Below are 13933 nucleotides of genomic sequence, written 5' to 3' on the forward strand. Positions count from 1 at the left end.
CATCTTCAAGGAGCATTACCGCCACCTACTGTGTTGGAATGTGAACGACAGCAACAACCGTCCCATCATAACTTTTACAACTTGACATATATTCTTTTCACCAAACCCGTCAAAATAAGATATCTAAAAAGTAGTTTTTGACAAACAGGATAGTGGGGTGGGTGGGCTTGAACAAGTAGGTGAATGAAAGGGAGGAAAAAATACGAATAAACCAGTTCAAAAAGAAATACACAATCATTTGGGAGACAGACATACAGAGACGAGGAAGGGCATGATCAACGGGTGATGGCGCGCTCCCGTTCCATGTAGACGGCAACACTTCCTCCCGACGGATGGAAGAGGAGGGCACATATTCGAGACGTGCCAGCTCGCGCAAAGTCTTGAACACGACTTTGACTTCCACTTGGAGACTCCAAAGCCTGTCAGATGGCCCGCGACCATGCGGGAGCACTAAGAAGAGCTCCAGTAGGTCACGGATCAGACAGACGGACACGACCTGCAATCACGGAACGTCCACGCTGGCGCTTGATGAGACGTTTTATTGACCAGTTGACATAAGTAAGTAGCATACGGGAGAAAATAAAAAGGCTCACTCACAGCAATAACACAAATCAAGATGTTGGCGCCGCATTGTCGGCAAACGGCGCACTTAGACACTCTTTATGTGCGCACATTCGCGGCGACGTTTGGACGGGCTTTATTGGACACGACTCGCGGCCGGCAGCCCTTCCCTTTCCTGCTCAAAATCCCCGCCAGAGGAGCAAAAGCTAATCCAAATCAAAACAAACGTAATACTTTGGCCTCGAGTCGTCACACTTGAACGTTTTGCATTTCCTGTTGTGACCTTGGTGGGTGTTGATCCCATCTTTTCACATTTCTTTTCTTGGAACCACCCAAAGAACAAGGGGGAAGCCCTCTAAAACAAGTCAACCACTACAAAGTTTTCATGAATGATTCATCCGTGGCGGTCAAATTATATTCACGCGCATCCCTCTATTCCAACGCGGGCCATGATTTCAAATAGTAATAAGTGCACAAACATCAACGGACCATGATGACTCGGTTTGTGGTTGACTCCATTACCTTCAACCTGCCCAAATACTGATTGTAGTTTTCTTTGAGTTCTTTGCAATTTAAAGACTGTTGTCTTCTTTCAATTCTGACACCAAGTCTGACAGAAATCAGTCAATATTGACTGACGAGAGGCTGAAATGTCAAGGACTTGGATCGTTCGAAACTCAACAATGGGATCAGCGATGGCAAATCCAGGTCTAGGAAGTCAAAACCCGTCAGGCCTAAGTTTGGCTCGAGCGGCAGGAGCTTCACGGAAAAGCTGCACTTTGCTCCAGCGCTAGCTATGTCGAAACACCTGCGGCTGAAGCCAAACTGTGGCAGGGTTATTACTCTCTTTGCCATCGCTGTAAACTGATGATCAAAATAGGAGGCCATTCATTTGATAATGAATTAGTTGTTGATCCGTCCACAGATTGTTGCACCCCTGCTCTTTCGGTTCACACGTTCCAAAGTAACATTAGCTGTCAGCCCCGATGCGAGGATGCGGTCGTGGTTGCGCAAGATAGTGGGCATCGGGGGCTTTCCGTGGGGGCTTCTTTTGTCCGAGGCTTAGGGTCTTAGGGTCTGCAAACAGCAGCCGCTATCTGAGACTAGTATCCAATGAGGGCACACCTTTGAATGTCAATCAGAGGAGACCATGTGAACGAATGGACACAGCGCGCAGCAGTCAAAGTCTCCAGCGTGGAGCCACAAAGACCAGGGCTCCAACAGCTTTCATCGCTCAGCTCTGTGCGCGCACACACACACACGCGCGCGCAAAAACGAAAAATGCAATGTAAACAATATATTTAAAGGGGGGGGGGGGGCACCCCTGAGACGTCAATCGTTGTCAAAAGACTCGGCGGCTTTTTGAGTCAAACGTTTTTGTTAGTTTTGCAAACATAAGACGATGCGCTAGCTCATAAAATATGTTCAAATTCAGTGTTCACACCAAACGGAAGACAAACATAAATAAGTTTAGAAAATACATAAATATCAGCGCCAGTGAACAGCTGTTAAAGTGCAGTTAGCCTAGCTTAGCATAGCGCAGAACGTCGGATTAAAAACAACAAATTTTAAATTGTATTCCACCTTAGCATTGGAAATGTCTCCAGAAGCTTTATAGACATGCTAGCTTTAGGCTAGTGCGCGCAAGCCAGACATTTTGCTGAACCCATTTGTGTCATACGTAGCGCGATCTGATAAAAGCGCGCCACCGACTGCTGTCACTCCAATGTATGGCGAATGAAACCAAACGACGCTGGGCGTGCAATGTGCTAACCTATTCTCAGAGCTAAGCTAGGCTAACAGGCGAAGCCTCCCATGCACTCAACACAGAAGCTGGCAGACGAAGAAGCCCCCAAAAATCTCTTCACTTAAGGGCATTAGCACGCGTGCATTAGCTCGCAACACCCGCTAGCGTATGTGAAAACAACAAGGACAAAGTCATGGGAAGAGTTCAGTCGTGAATCATTCAAACTATTCAGAGGTTTCATGTGCAACTCGCACACGTTTGCGTCGCGACTCGTCCTGGAGAGTCTACACTTTAGCCCCCCCTTTCAGGCCAACGACCCGAAACCAACAAATTGTGAGTCACGCCCAGTACGGGGCCTAGTGGGAGGTACCGCCATTCAATCCAAAGTCAGCGCAAGGGTCCAGTTGCCACGAGTTTTTGTCGGGTACGTGCGACTCGGATACCTTTGAACGGCTCACCCTATCCAATCGCAGCCGAGTCGCGAGTTATGTCGGTGAGTCACGAGCGGTTGTTTGGAGTCCCGTCGTAGCAAAGGGCACCGCGTGCCGACACCGCCGTGTGGTCACGTGACATTTGAAGGTGCGGTCGCTGTCGGGAGGTCCCACGACTCGTTCCAGACGAGCCGCAAGCGGCGGAGGTGCCGAGAACTCCTGAGTGACAACCGCTTGGACAAAAAAGCCACAAATGAGAGCGATAAGAGCGGCCAGGTGAGGGGACGCACTTCCAGTTGGATGATGCCCACCGCAACGGTCAGGGTCAAGTCTTCAGGCTGGGAAGGGGCGGAGCCTCGCCAGCGCAGTGGCGCTAGCCGGCTAGCTAGGGAGCGAGCTGGTTAGCTCGCTCGCTCGCTAGCATCGCGTGGTGGCGAGGACGGCGGACTGTCTCCGCCCCCTCCGTGGAGCTCCACCCCCAGTTACTGGCGGACCTCGTTTGCGATCAGACTGTCCTCCCCCGAGTGGAAATCCGCCTCGTTGATGTTGTTGCCGCCGTTGAGCATGTCGTCGTCTTGGGACGACGCCCGGTCCTCCTCGCCCCCTCCGCCCGGCTCGTCCGAGTTGGGGTCCTGGAGCACCTGGGCGATGTACATCTGCTGCGAGGGCACACAAAGCGTCACTCGCGTTAGCCACGTGACTAACCTCGTCCTTGCGCTGCGCAAATATTGCGTCTTTAATTGTAATTGCGTTATCATAGGTTAGGATGAATTGTTCTTTTCTTTTTAGTTGCATGAAATCCACTTTTTGAAATTGGTTCATGAAAACGGCTCATACTAACTGCGCACGTTTTCCGAAAAAGTGCCCTATTTAAATACATGCACTACCTTCGGACAATTAAAAAAATAAAATGGAACACGAATAATGTTTTTCTGGGAACCAACAGAAAGAAACATCGTGAAAATACACGAACAATTTACAAATTGTGAGCGTTGGATCAATGACTCATTGAATTGAAATGGAACATTTCCCAACCACCCGAGGATGAGCTCAATCCAATCTCACCTGCGATTTGGACGGCGGGGAAGCAGCGCTGCGGGCCGGACGGCCGTTCTCCACCACTTCGGCGTCCGAGTCCTTGGTGTCGATCTGCATTGCGACAGAGCGCCGTTAGCTGACGGACGTACGGAATCGGGGTGGACTGACCGAGCGAGTGAGCGAGCGAGCGACCGACCTTGTAGTTGTGAGCGCTGAGGTACTTGAAGTGCCCGAAGCAGACGTGCGATAAGCACACCACGATGGTCACCACCAGAACCGCAAGCGTGAAGACCGACGTGGGTGTCTCGAAACCTGCACGCACACTTGGCAACGTTAGCTCGGCTTCAACATTTGGGAGGAAGAGAGGGCAATCGCTTTGATGCCAAGTTGTTGTGGCGGGGGCTAATCATTCATTCAAATCACCGTCGGGAAGCTGAGCACATGGGCACTGCGATGTCAGTTTTAGTCACCAGCAGGTGGCAGTACACGAGCGAACCTTTTTTTTTGGCTTGTGCTTGAATGAGTTGCGCATTTCGACTTCTTATTGAAGCCAAGTTGAATATCAAATTGGGTCAAAGTCGACTTCTTATTGAAGCGATTTGGGAGGAGTGACCTTGAATTTGAGATTGGGTCAAAGCTCAGCCCGCACCGCAGCAGGGCACGAAATTGAACGGCGACCCCAAGGATGGAAATGGAAAAGTGCTCTGGCGTCTCTTTTGTTTTAGAAAAAAAAGATTTGCTTTTGTTCTTTGGTTGCGAGCGAGGGGCTTACCTGTCCGCATGGTGGAGAAGAAGAGCAGCCAGAAGAGGCAAAGGATGGGCGCGGCCACCACCTGCGTCACGGCGCCAGAGTGGATTTTCTTGTCCAGCTTGGACGGCAGGTACGCGTAGTACATGTTGTAGCGGTCCACCAGGTGCTTGAGCAGCATGTACATCAGACCTGAGGGGCCCATGAGGCGGGGTGAGGCTGGCCCCTTTGCCACCACGTCAAGCAGTGCGCTGCACTCACCAAAGGGCACGATGATGGGGCACGTGATGCTGTAGGCCATGACCACGGTGAAGACGTTCATGATCCAGGCGTACGCCGCCCCGAACTGGAACTCGTACGCTTGATGCTGACACAAGCGCAAATCACGTCGGTCCATTGTCCGAGAAAAAAAACACGGGACAACATCAAGCCAGGCCAGCTGCCGTGGGAAGGCCGGGCTCAGGTCTCGGGGTATCTTAGACTTAGTCCAAAAATAGACTTCTGGACCTGGTCGGGGCCCATTTGTTTAATACGGTCGTTTGGACCCGGTTTGCTAAACCTGGCCAGGAGTTGGCCTCGGTCCTCTCTACCTAGTTATCTGGATGTGGTTTTCTGGACCCGATTGGATGAATCTGCTTAGGCTCCTTTGGATGGAGTGAGCACGTGGTCAGCATCTGGCCATCTGGACCTGGCTTGTGTTGATCCCCATCATTGTGTGTTCCTGCTGCGCGCTCACCCTCTTGACGTTACGTCTGTCCGCAGCTGACGGCGCCAAGCAGAGCCGAATCATGTACATGAGGAGACCCGGGATACGAAGCAGGTCCATGGCGTTCCCGATGAAGGCCGACGCGATCACGTAGTTGACGAAGAAGGCGCCATTGTCGGGCAGGAACACGCACCTGAGGGACGGCGCGCACTTGAGCTCTCTTCCTCCGTGAAGCAAATGTAGGAAAAGTCCGGCGGACTCACTCAAAGCGGACGGTGCCGTCGGCCAAGAACTTTTTGTCAAATAGCCAGCGGAAGAAGACATCCAGGCTGAAACGGGATTGCAGATGGAGGTCAAACGTGTGATACCTGGCAACAATTGATGTGACAGACAACAAAACAGCAGAAGCAAGAGCAATACCTGCTCAGGCCAAGAGAGGGCAGCAGAAGTACCATAAAGATCAGGAACGTGTAGCACTTGTGCATCGTCGTCCTGTTTTCTCCAGACCTGCTCGATGCACAAACACACACACACACACACACACACACACACACACACACACACACACACCTTGTGATGAAACTGTCTGAATATTAGAAAATTTTGGACTAGAAGTGGTGACGAAGGACAAGCGGTGGCAGTGTGACGTTGGGCAAGAGTTGCGAGGGCGTCGCTCGAGACCTCGTCCAGTGCGCCTCAAAGAACGCCGAGTAGTAGACGATGGTTGGCAGCAGGGCAGAAAAGGCCCACAGGAGGAGTGTGGGGAAGAACTGCGTCACGATGGGGTTCTGAGGAGGCACAAGTAGTTAGGGGCTTTGGAGCCACGCTGCCTCCTCCTCGAGGTCATCGGGACGAGGAGGAGGCAGCAGCCGGCATCAGGCAGCGGCCAGCATCAGCCAGGGCTCGCTCGCGCTGTTCCTCTCACTCACGTTGAGGTACTCCACTGGCTTGGTGACGTTGAACTTGTCCATGGTGGAGATGATGATGGCCGGTGTGGTGAGGAAGAAGAGCAGCAGGAACAGGATGCAATTGATGACCAGGCAGCGGATCCACCAGGAGATGCCGCCCAGCGACAGGTGCTCCCTTGGGGACACACGCAAAAACGTCATCCGGCGGAACCGGGCGAGACCCCAAACCCGAAATGGGACGCACCAGCGCACGTTTTGCGGGTCGGGCGCGTACGACACGTTCCAGTTGTGTACGTGAAGCGCTTCACTGAACTGCGAGGATCGCGGCTCCTGGCGGCAGCGGCAACCTTGAACCTGACACGCGTTGAAGTCCTTCAGGATTCTGTCGGGACAGCGGGACGGGACAGCGGGACGGATCAGCGGGCGGGCTGGCTGCGTCCCATCTGTGAGCGGGGTGGGGGCTTACGTGGCGGTCGTGGCCTCGTTCTGGAAGGTGACGAAGGCCATGCCCAGAGGTTTGGTGTGGACCTTTTCCTTCTCCTTGCGGTACTCCTCCTTCAGTTTAGCCTCCCTCTTGGTGTAGAAGCTGACTGCCTCCTCCTGCCACCAAAGCACACACACACACACACACACACACACACGCACGCACGCACGCACACACACACACACACACACACACACACACACACGCACACACACACATACACACACACACACACACACACACACACACATACACACACAGACTGGTCCTACAGTCCAAAATCGGTGTCCCATGAGCCGACAATCGGCGAGTCTGTAGGTCCAAAAGTCTAAAGTGTCGGGATTACGCGGGCCTCCGAGTCGTCGGGTAAAGGTCAGGTCGCTCTCGAGTAGTTGACCTTCAACCGGCAGTTGGGGCAGTTTACGCGTGGTCTCGTGTCACTTCAGCTCGGTCTGGCGGGGATGAGGAAGGGTGACTGACCTCTTCGCAGCCAGCGATGGCACAGCAGCAGAGATGTCCGCAAGGTTTGGGATTGATCATGGTGGGAACGTGCTCCTTGGCCATCAGGTCGGTAAAGAACTTTTTGCTGCGCTCTGTCTTCTTCCTGCGGCGCCACAGCAAAGGCTTTGTGATGCAGCTAAACTAAGATAAGCTAAGCTAAGCTAAGCCAAGTCAAGTCAAACTATTTGCCGCCGGCCGGCCGGCCAGCCAGCCTCCATCCCAGCACGTGGCCGGCCGCTCACCTCTCGGCGTTGAGAGACATCAGCCTGGCCACGTTGTAGCAGATCCGAGCCTCCAGAACGGCGCAGTTCTCATACGCCTGCCTGAGAAGAGCAGAGGGGCTGACTCAGGCGCTGGCTGTCACACTAACAGTCCTGAAGCAAAGGCGGGTGGGTGGCTTTCGGGCGCCTACTCAAAGTGTTGTTTGATCTGACTCTCTTCGGCGTATTTGGAGATGCCGTTGATGAATAAGGTGCGTTTCACCTGCCAGGCACCAAAGGAGCCATGAGGGCGCGTGAGCGCACACGTGGGCGCTTGCCGTGCCGAGCGCTCGGCCTGCCGGTTCTCACCAGGTCATCCTCCTTGTAGTGCATCTTGGACGTGTGCCGTCTCATGCTGTAGACGGTGAGCAACAGGTACATGAAGGCGAACGTGGTGTGCAGCCACAACAAGTTGGTCCTGAAGGCACAAGCAAAAAGTCGGCACGTCACGCGTGGCGGGGCGGGGCAAGGCCAACTCTGGATGCTCAAAATGCGGCCACTCGCCAGACACGTGAATGGGGGCGTCGCAAACTCACCCGGACTTTAGGTTGGCTATCGTAGTGCGGCCGAAGCTGTAGGCGTTGTTTTCTGACAGACAAATAAGAAGAAAAGAAAAGAGAAATCATCAAGACGGAACATAAACGCAAGCGAGCTTCCGAGTCAGCGTGGTCTCCGACCGCCGACCCGCGCAAATGAAAGAAGACAAACACACGGCGCACGAAGGCGAGGCCGACACATGGGAGCGGACTCGCCGCCACGTTTCAAGAAGAAGAATCAAGAAGAAGAGGAACCAAGTGACACGCCAAGCAAGTGGTTTTGGTGGCGTGACGCTAACGTGAACTCTGCAAACAGAGGCCTGCTGAGCTTACGAGGCGACAAACAGAAAGGGCAATTGAGGGCCTTGTCTGGCTTTTTTTGGGCCCTCCGAAGCACGCCCTGTCTTCCCGCCTGTCTTCCCGCCTGTCTTCCTGCCTGTCTTCCTGCCTGTCTTCCTGCCTGTCTTCCTGCCTGTCTTCCTGCCTGTCTTCCTGCCTGTCTTCCTTCCTTCCTTCCTTCCTTCCTTCCTTCCTTCCTTCCGCTTGACCCGAGTCTCTTCCACGACTATTCTCTGTCCGTAGGCGTGCCCGGACTTCCGGCCCTTCGCCTCCCAAGGTGGACCATTGAATCTACTTCTCTTCTTTTCTTACTGTTGACGTGCACTGGACAACAAAAGGCACTGGGTTCTATCAGACGGTGGGCGGGGCCACAATGGCTAAAACTTCAAGGGTCTACAATTGACGCATCTACAAATGCACACGTCTACACACACACACAAGTTTGTTACCTTCTTTGGATGGGGGTCCGGCTGCTCCTTGGGTTAGCAGCAAATCTTTGCTGATAATCCTAACTAAAAATCGTCACACACACACACGCACACAGTCCACTTCCTGCTTGTCATTTTCAGCACATGTCAATCAAAGGCGACTTCGACTGAGCCCTCAATGATTCTATCAATTAACAATCAGCTTTCAATTGCAAACTCTTTTTGAACCGCACCAAATTGTCAACGCCGGCCATTTGCGTATTTGTCCTTTGAGGGCCGGTCAGAGACCGCCGGCGGGCCGACCGCGGCCCCCGGGCCGTACATTTGGGGCCTCACCCAGCAGGTCGCCCGAGAAGTTGACGGGCAGCACGATGCCGACGGACAGGACGCCCACCACCACCAGGAGGCCGATGATGTGACGCTGGAAGGACAGGTAGTGCACGGCGTCCTCGCCGCATTTCTCCCGGATCTCCTCGTCCCTGCCGCCATGGCCCAGGTCAGTCGCGCGACCGCAACGGAGCGCTTGCCGATCAGAAACTCACTTGATGCGGAAGATGGCCGTCAGCCACGAGCAGAAGCCCTGCGAGCGCGTAAAAAAAAAAAAAAAAAAAAAAAAAAAAAAAGACACAATCAGCTCAGCGACTTTGACTTGCTGTTTGTCTGAAAACACGCGCTTGTTAGACAACAAGACGGTTTGCCCTGATCGGCCGATAAGCAGGGAATCAAATGTCCCCGAGAGAGGGATTGGGGGGGAATCCCGAATAAGGGGGGGTAAAAAGTGAAATGAGTGTCCGAGTGGCCGGGGCCTCCGAGGCCCCCTTTGTCCGACCTCTGACCTGCTCGCTGTTTAAGTGGATTAGCATTAGCATCCCCTGCGGTTAGTGGATTAAGACCAAAGCATGCTTACGTGTTCGGAATTTGTCAAGGCAGTGTAGTATGCTAGAGGAGCAAAGGGGAGAAGCCAGGGGAGAAGGAAGGAAGGAAGGAAGGAAGGAAGGAAGGAAGGAAGGAAGGGAGGGAGGGAGGGAGGGAGGGAGGCAGGCAGGCAGGCAGGCAGGCAGGCAGGCAGGCAGGCAGGCAGGCAGGCAGGCAGGCAGGCAGGCAGGCAGGCAGGCAGGAAGGAAGGAAGGAAGGAAGGAAGGAAGGAAGGAAGGAAGGAAGGAAGGAAGGAAGGAAGGAAGGAAGGAAGGAAGGAAGGAAGGAAGGAAGGAAGGAAGGAAGGAAGACTGCTCACGTTGTCGCGCTGCTCCAGGTCAACAGAGCTGGAGACCGACGTGAGGCGTTCGTAGCGGTCGGGCGTATCCGAGTGCATCGCCGCCGATGCCACGCTGAGGAGACAGTCAAAGGGAGGGTTAGAGCTTAGCCATTAGCGCTTTGCTCGACCACCCAAGCGTACGCGCTAGCTCTCGCGCAACCACAAAAACCGGGAGCTAAAAAGACATCACTTCCCGCACGTGGCCATCTTTGGGCCGCCTCAAGCTAACTGGCTTTTTAGCTAGCACGCCACGAGGTCAACAATACACACACAGACACACGCAGGCGCACACAAAACATTACCTTTGGACCGGCTCATAGTTATCCCTGTCTCGTCTTCGGCTGAATTGTTTTCATGTTGGGGACAAGCACGAAGATTGGTTAGCATCTTCGCTGCTGTTAGCATGCTGGCTGTCTGGGAATAGCTTTACCATTGAAAGGGCTTGACGTGGCAACGGCAATCGTCTTTAAATGGCCGAGTAAGTTGAAAACGCAGTGTTACATCCAATAAGTGGGGTTGAGGCATACTTAATATCACAAGTGCACCTGCCGCAGGTTTAAAGGCCAAGAGTTTGACTGCACTTTGTACAAGAACACGTCAGACAGGCCGAGCCATTGTTTGTTTGTAGTCGCATACGTGTCGGCGAGCTGTCAATTCATCGGGCTGCATCATTAACAATAAATAGATGGATAGATAGATGGATAGATGGATAGATAGATAGATAGATAGATAGATAGATAGATAGATAGATAGATAGATAGATAGATAGATAGATAGATAGATAGATAGATAGATAGATAGATAGATAGATAGATAGATAGATAGATAGATAGATAGATAGATAGATAGATGTCGTCATGTCGATAATTGAATGGGCAATATTGGTGTTGCAAAGACATGCCATGAATGCGCACTTTCATACGGCCAGCCGTGCGTGCTTTGCTGCCCGCGCTTGCTTTTTATCTGAGCACACGCATCGCCATCCAATAGGAGAGGAGAGGAGCGGCGGCGGCTGGCGGCAACGTACCCAAACGAATGGATCCCTTTCCAAAGAAAGCTAGGTGAGGTTCTCGCCAAGATAAGCACGCATGAGGCAAGGGTGGACCAAGTCGCAACAAAAACAACTAAGAAATCAATTAAAAAAAAAAAAAAAAATCACCAAAGTTAACCACAAAACACTTATGAGGCTTAGTAAGGGAGCTTCAATGAGCAGTTGGATCAGACGTTCATTTTTTGGACTAGGACGCCTTCTACGGGAAAAGGGCTCAACTGCATGAGCCTGTTCCGGCCCGTTGGATGAACCTCAAGACAAACCGCCAGAACGTATTGCCATTAGGGCTGTCCCCATCCGCTACTGATATAGATATACAGCTGATATATAAAAAATAAAAAAAATAAACAGTATGGGATGATACCGCTCGACATAGTATAAAATCTCAGGTAGGAGCAGCCGCCGATCGTGCTCTTTTATCCGCCAGCGTCTGGATCAGCACGCGTGTGACAGAAACCGTTTCATTCAAGCAGGAGGGATCAAGAAAGACGCTGTGCTTCTCTGGCTTTTCCATTCATTTTCAAAGCTGACAAAACTCCCACGGGACGGGACAAGCACAGGACATTAACAATAGGAACGGAGGCTTTCTATTTTCTCCCAGCTACCGTTGCTGACTACTGTTCCTTGTTGCTTTGAACATTTCGCACTCAAGAGATAAAAGCATGCCTCATTTCTGCCCATACGGTATCGGATCGACGTCGGTATAGGAACTGAAAAGGTCGGATGGGGACGCTCCTTTTCCCGGCCAATCGCTGGCCATCTGTCTCTAACCCCTTTTGAAGCCAGCGGCCAAAGCTAGCGTGGGCTTGCCAACGGGGCTTTTGGTCAGCCTTCCTAGGAGGTCGCAAAGAAATTTTGTTCACACAAAAAAAAAAGAAGAAACGGGTCTTTGCAACCTTTGAGGAAAAGCCAGGGCTCGCTACGCTGGCAAGCGTTTGTGAGCCTTCGCCGCTTTGCCGACGGCCGGGTTCGCTTCCACATCACTCACCTGTCGGCGTCGGTGACCAGCGCCAGGCGTCCGTAGTCCCACGCCACCTTTCGTAAGATGGAAAAGACGAAAAGCAAGACCTGCGGGAGGGAGGAGAAGAAGCCTGCTGGTTAGGTCCGCACTTGCCGCTACTTGTGGCGGGACGGGGGCGGCCTGACCAGGAAGCACATGAAGTCCAGCGCCAGCACGGTGGGCACGCCGCCGAAGGGCAGACCCTGCAGCACGGTGCTGCGGATGCGGGCCGAGTAGCAGTACTCTTTGGAGCCGCCATCGGCCGAGCAGTTGTCCCGGGCGCCGCAGGCCCGGGCGCCGCCCGCGGTCGCCATGGCAATGATAAGCACCGCCAGCATGCTCAGCGCCGCATCTTCGCCCTCGACCTGCGCGGGGAGCCCGGTCGGCGGGCGTCGATGGCGTGGGCCGGGTCGCCCCCCCTGAAAAGGAGCCCGGCGCCCCCGATGGTGAATATTGACCACAGGACAGCGCGAGGCACAATTCAGTTTCGGTGGGCTGACGCTCGCTGCCGGTGAGGAAAGGAAAATCGTAACGCATCTGGCATTTGAGCGCGGTTTTCCCGAGACTTTTGGCGTCATTGCGGACATTGACTAAAAGTAGTCATTTGAAAGCAGCTGGCTCCCGGCCGTGTTTTTGAAATGTGGGAGGAAAGCAGAGTACCTGGAGGTAACCCACGCAGGCGAGGGGAGAACACGCAAACTCCACACAAGATGGCCTGAACGGGGTTCGAGCCCTGCACGTTAGAACTGCAAGGCGGACGTGCGAACCTTGCCTTGCTTATCATATCATATCATATAATTTGTGGATATGATTAACATGTTTGACTTTTGTCCAAAAGACCGTCAATAAAGGTGATTTTTCTGCTAGCAATTTGAGCCTTCCGCCAATCCTAACCTGTTGTTGTCTTGCTAACACTTTTTCGGTTTTGCTCACGTCCGCATAGAACGGAGGGCTCATCTCGCGGTGTGACGTCATCACATGACATCATTCCCGCACGGCGAGGCGAGACAAGCCGAACCCGCCCAAGAGAACCCGAACTGGCACATCGGTGGCTCGTTGTGCTTTGCGTGTGTTGCGTAAGAGAGCCCCCCCCCCACACACACACACACACATACACACACAATCCCCCAATCCATCAGGCCATTGCGCGCGCGCTGCGGTGGCGGCGGATAAAACAAAGAACGACGCGCGCGCGGCCTTTCGGGCCGCGTTTGCGTGCAGGCCTCACCTGGGCACCGGAAGTGGCGTTGCGTGGCCTGAAATCCTCACGCAGCAGCGCCGAGCGTCGCCGAGTCGTCGTGCCGCAGCGCCGACACTATAGCCATCGCAAGCGGGCGAGCGCACCTGCCGGTCGGTCCTCTTGCTCCTCTTCCTATGCTTTCCTGCTGTTGGGGCGGGCGGGTGAGGTGGTGCTAAAACGAAAGAGAAGCCGAGCGGGCCAGTTTGGCAGCTCAGCCGGACTCAGCTCAGCTCAGCTCAGCTCGTCTCGTCCGCCGCCGCCGCCGCCGATGCTGATGCCGCTGCGGAGGACACGCGGCAATGCACGCAGGCGTCGACAGGGGTCGCCAAAGCGCGCCTTCACAATAAAAGCTCAGCCAGTGGGCCACTCGGACGGATGGATGGATGCCCGCGACATTGGGCAATGTTCTATTCTTTGTAAGCAAAAGATTTCTGCCAGCCTAGCTCAGAGCCAAGAATACTGTCGATTGTTATCGCATGTATTTACCAGTCGAGAGTTACCAGGAAATTCCAGGATCTCTTTCCGTGTTGCTGCCGGCCTTCAAGCAGACTCCCTTGACACGTTTCATCCATTTGGGAGGGACGTCCAGTTTCTGCACATATTGGCTCCACTTGACGTGGAGTCGAGGACCTTGAACAAAGATGACTTCCCTGTGGCACAGTTACAAGAGGGTGTATACAATTGCAACGAAGTTATCTCT

General features: G+C 53.4%; 1 protein-coding gene across 7 annotated transcripts; it reads right to left on the bottom strand.

Annotated features, from left to right (window-relative positions):
• Positions 1–524: 524 nt before the first annotated feature.
• Positions 525–13931, bottom strand: LOC125968486 (CSC1-like protein 2). Of its 7 annotated transcripts, none has more exons than XM_049719619.2 (26): positions 13734–13931; positions 13222–13405; positions 12140–12412; positions 11982–12061; positions 10245–10283; positions 9922–10015; positions 9230–9267; positions 9024–9166; positions 8709–8771; positions 7921–7972; positions 7694–7802; positions 7537–7607; positions 7367–7447; positions 7104–7227; positions 6606–6739; positions 6384–6521; positions 6161–6314; positions 5913–6019; positions 5652–5738; positions 5495–5560; positions 5262–5424; positions 4787–4892; positions 4550–4717; positions 3974–4089; positions 3805–3888; positions 525–3398 (listed from the first exon to the last, which is right to left on the bottom strand). In XM_049719619.2, the coding sequence occupies exons 3-26, from the start codon at positions 12329–12331 to the stop codon at positions 3222–3224; spliced, it is 2586 nt and encodes an 861-aa protein (XP_049575576.1). In that variant the 5' UTR covers positions 12332–12412; positions 13222–13405; positions 13734–13931; the 3' UTR covers positions 525–3221. The 7 variants fall into 7 exon arrangements, with proteins under 7 accessions (XP_049575576.1, XP_049575575.1, XP_049575577.1 ...); XM_049719618.2 differs by having other exon boundaries at positions 13720–13931; XM_049719620.2 differs by lacking the exon at positions 13734–13931 and having other exon boundaries at positions 525–3395; positions 13222–13684.
• Between the last annotated feature and the right edge of the window lie 2 nt (positions 13932–13933).

This window comes from Syngnathus scovelli, chromosome 5 (genome assembly GCF_024217435.2).
Source record: "Syngnathus scovelli strain Florida chromosome 5, RoL_Ssco_1.2, whole genome shotgun sequence".
Lineage (NCBI taxonomy): Eukaryota > Metazoa > Chordata > Actinopteri > Syngnathiformes > Syngnathidae > Syngnathus > Syngnathus scovelli.

Excerpts from the sequence above, each read along its gene's own strand:
- LOC125968486 (XM_049719619.2), bottom strand. The coding sequence starts at position 12,331 with ATGCTGGCGGTGCTTATCATTGCCATGGCGACCGCGGGCGGCGCCCGG. Across the intron at positions 9,268-9,921 it reads ACCTGGAGCAGCGCGACAAC|GGCTTCTGCTCGTGGCTGAC; the intron begins GTGAGCAGTCTT and ends ACGCGCTCGCAG. Across the intron at positions 8,772-9,023 it reads CTTCTCGGGCGACCTGCTGG|TTAGGATTATCAGCAAAGAT; the intron begins GTGAGGCCCCAA and ends GACGATTTTTAG.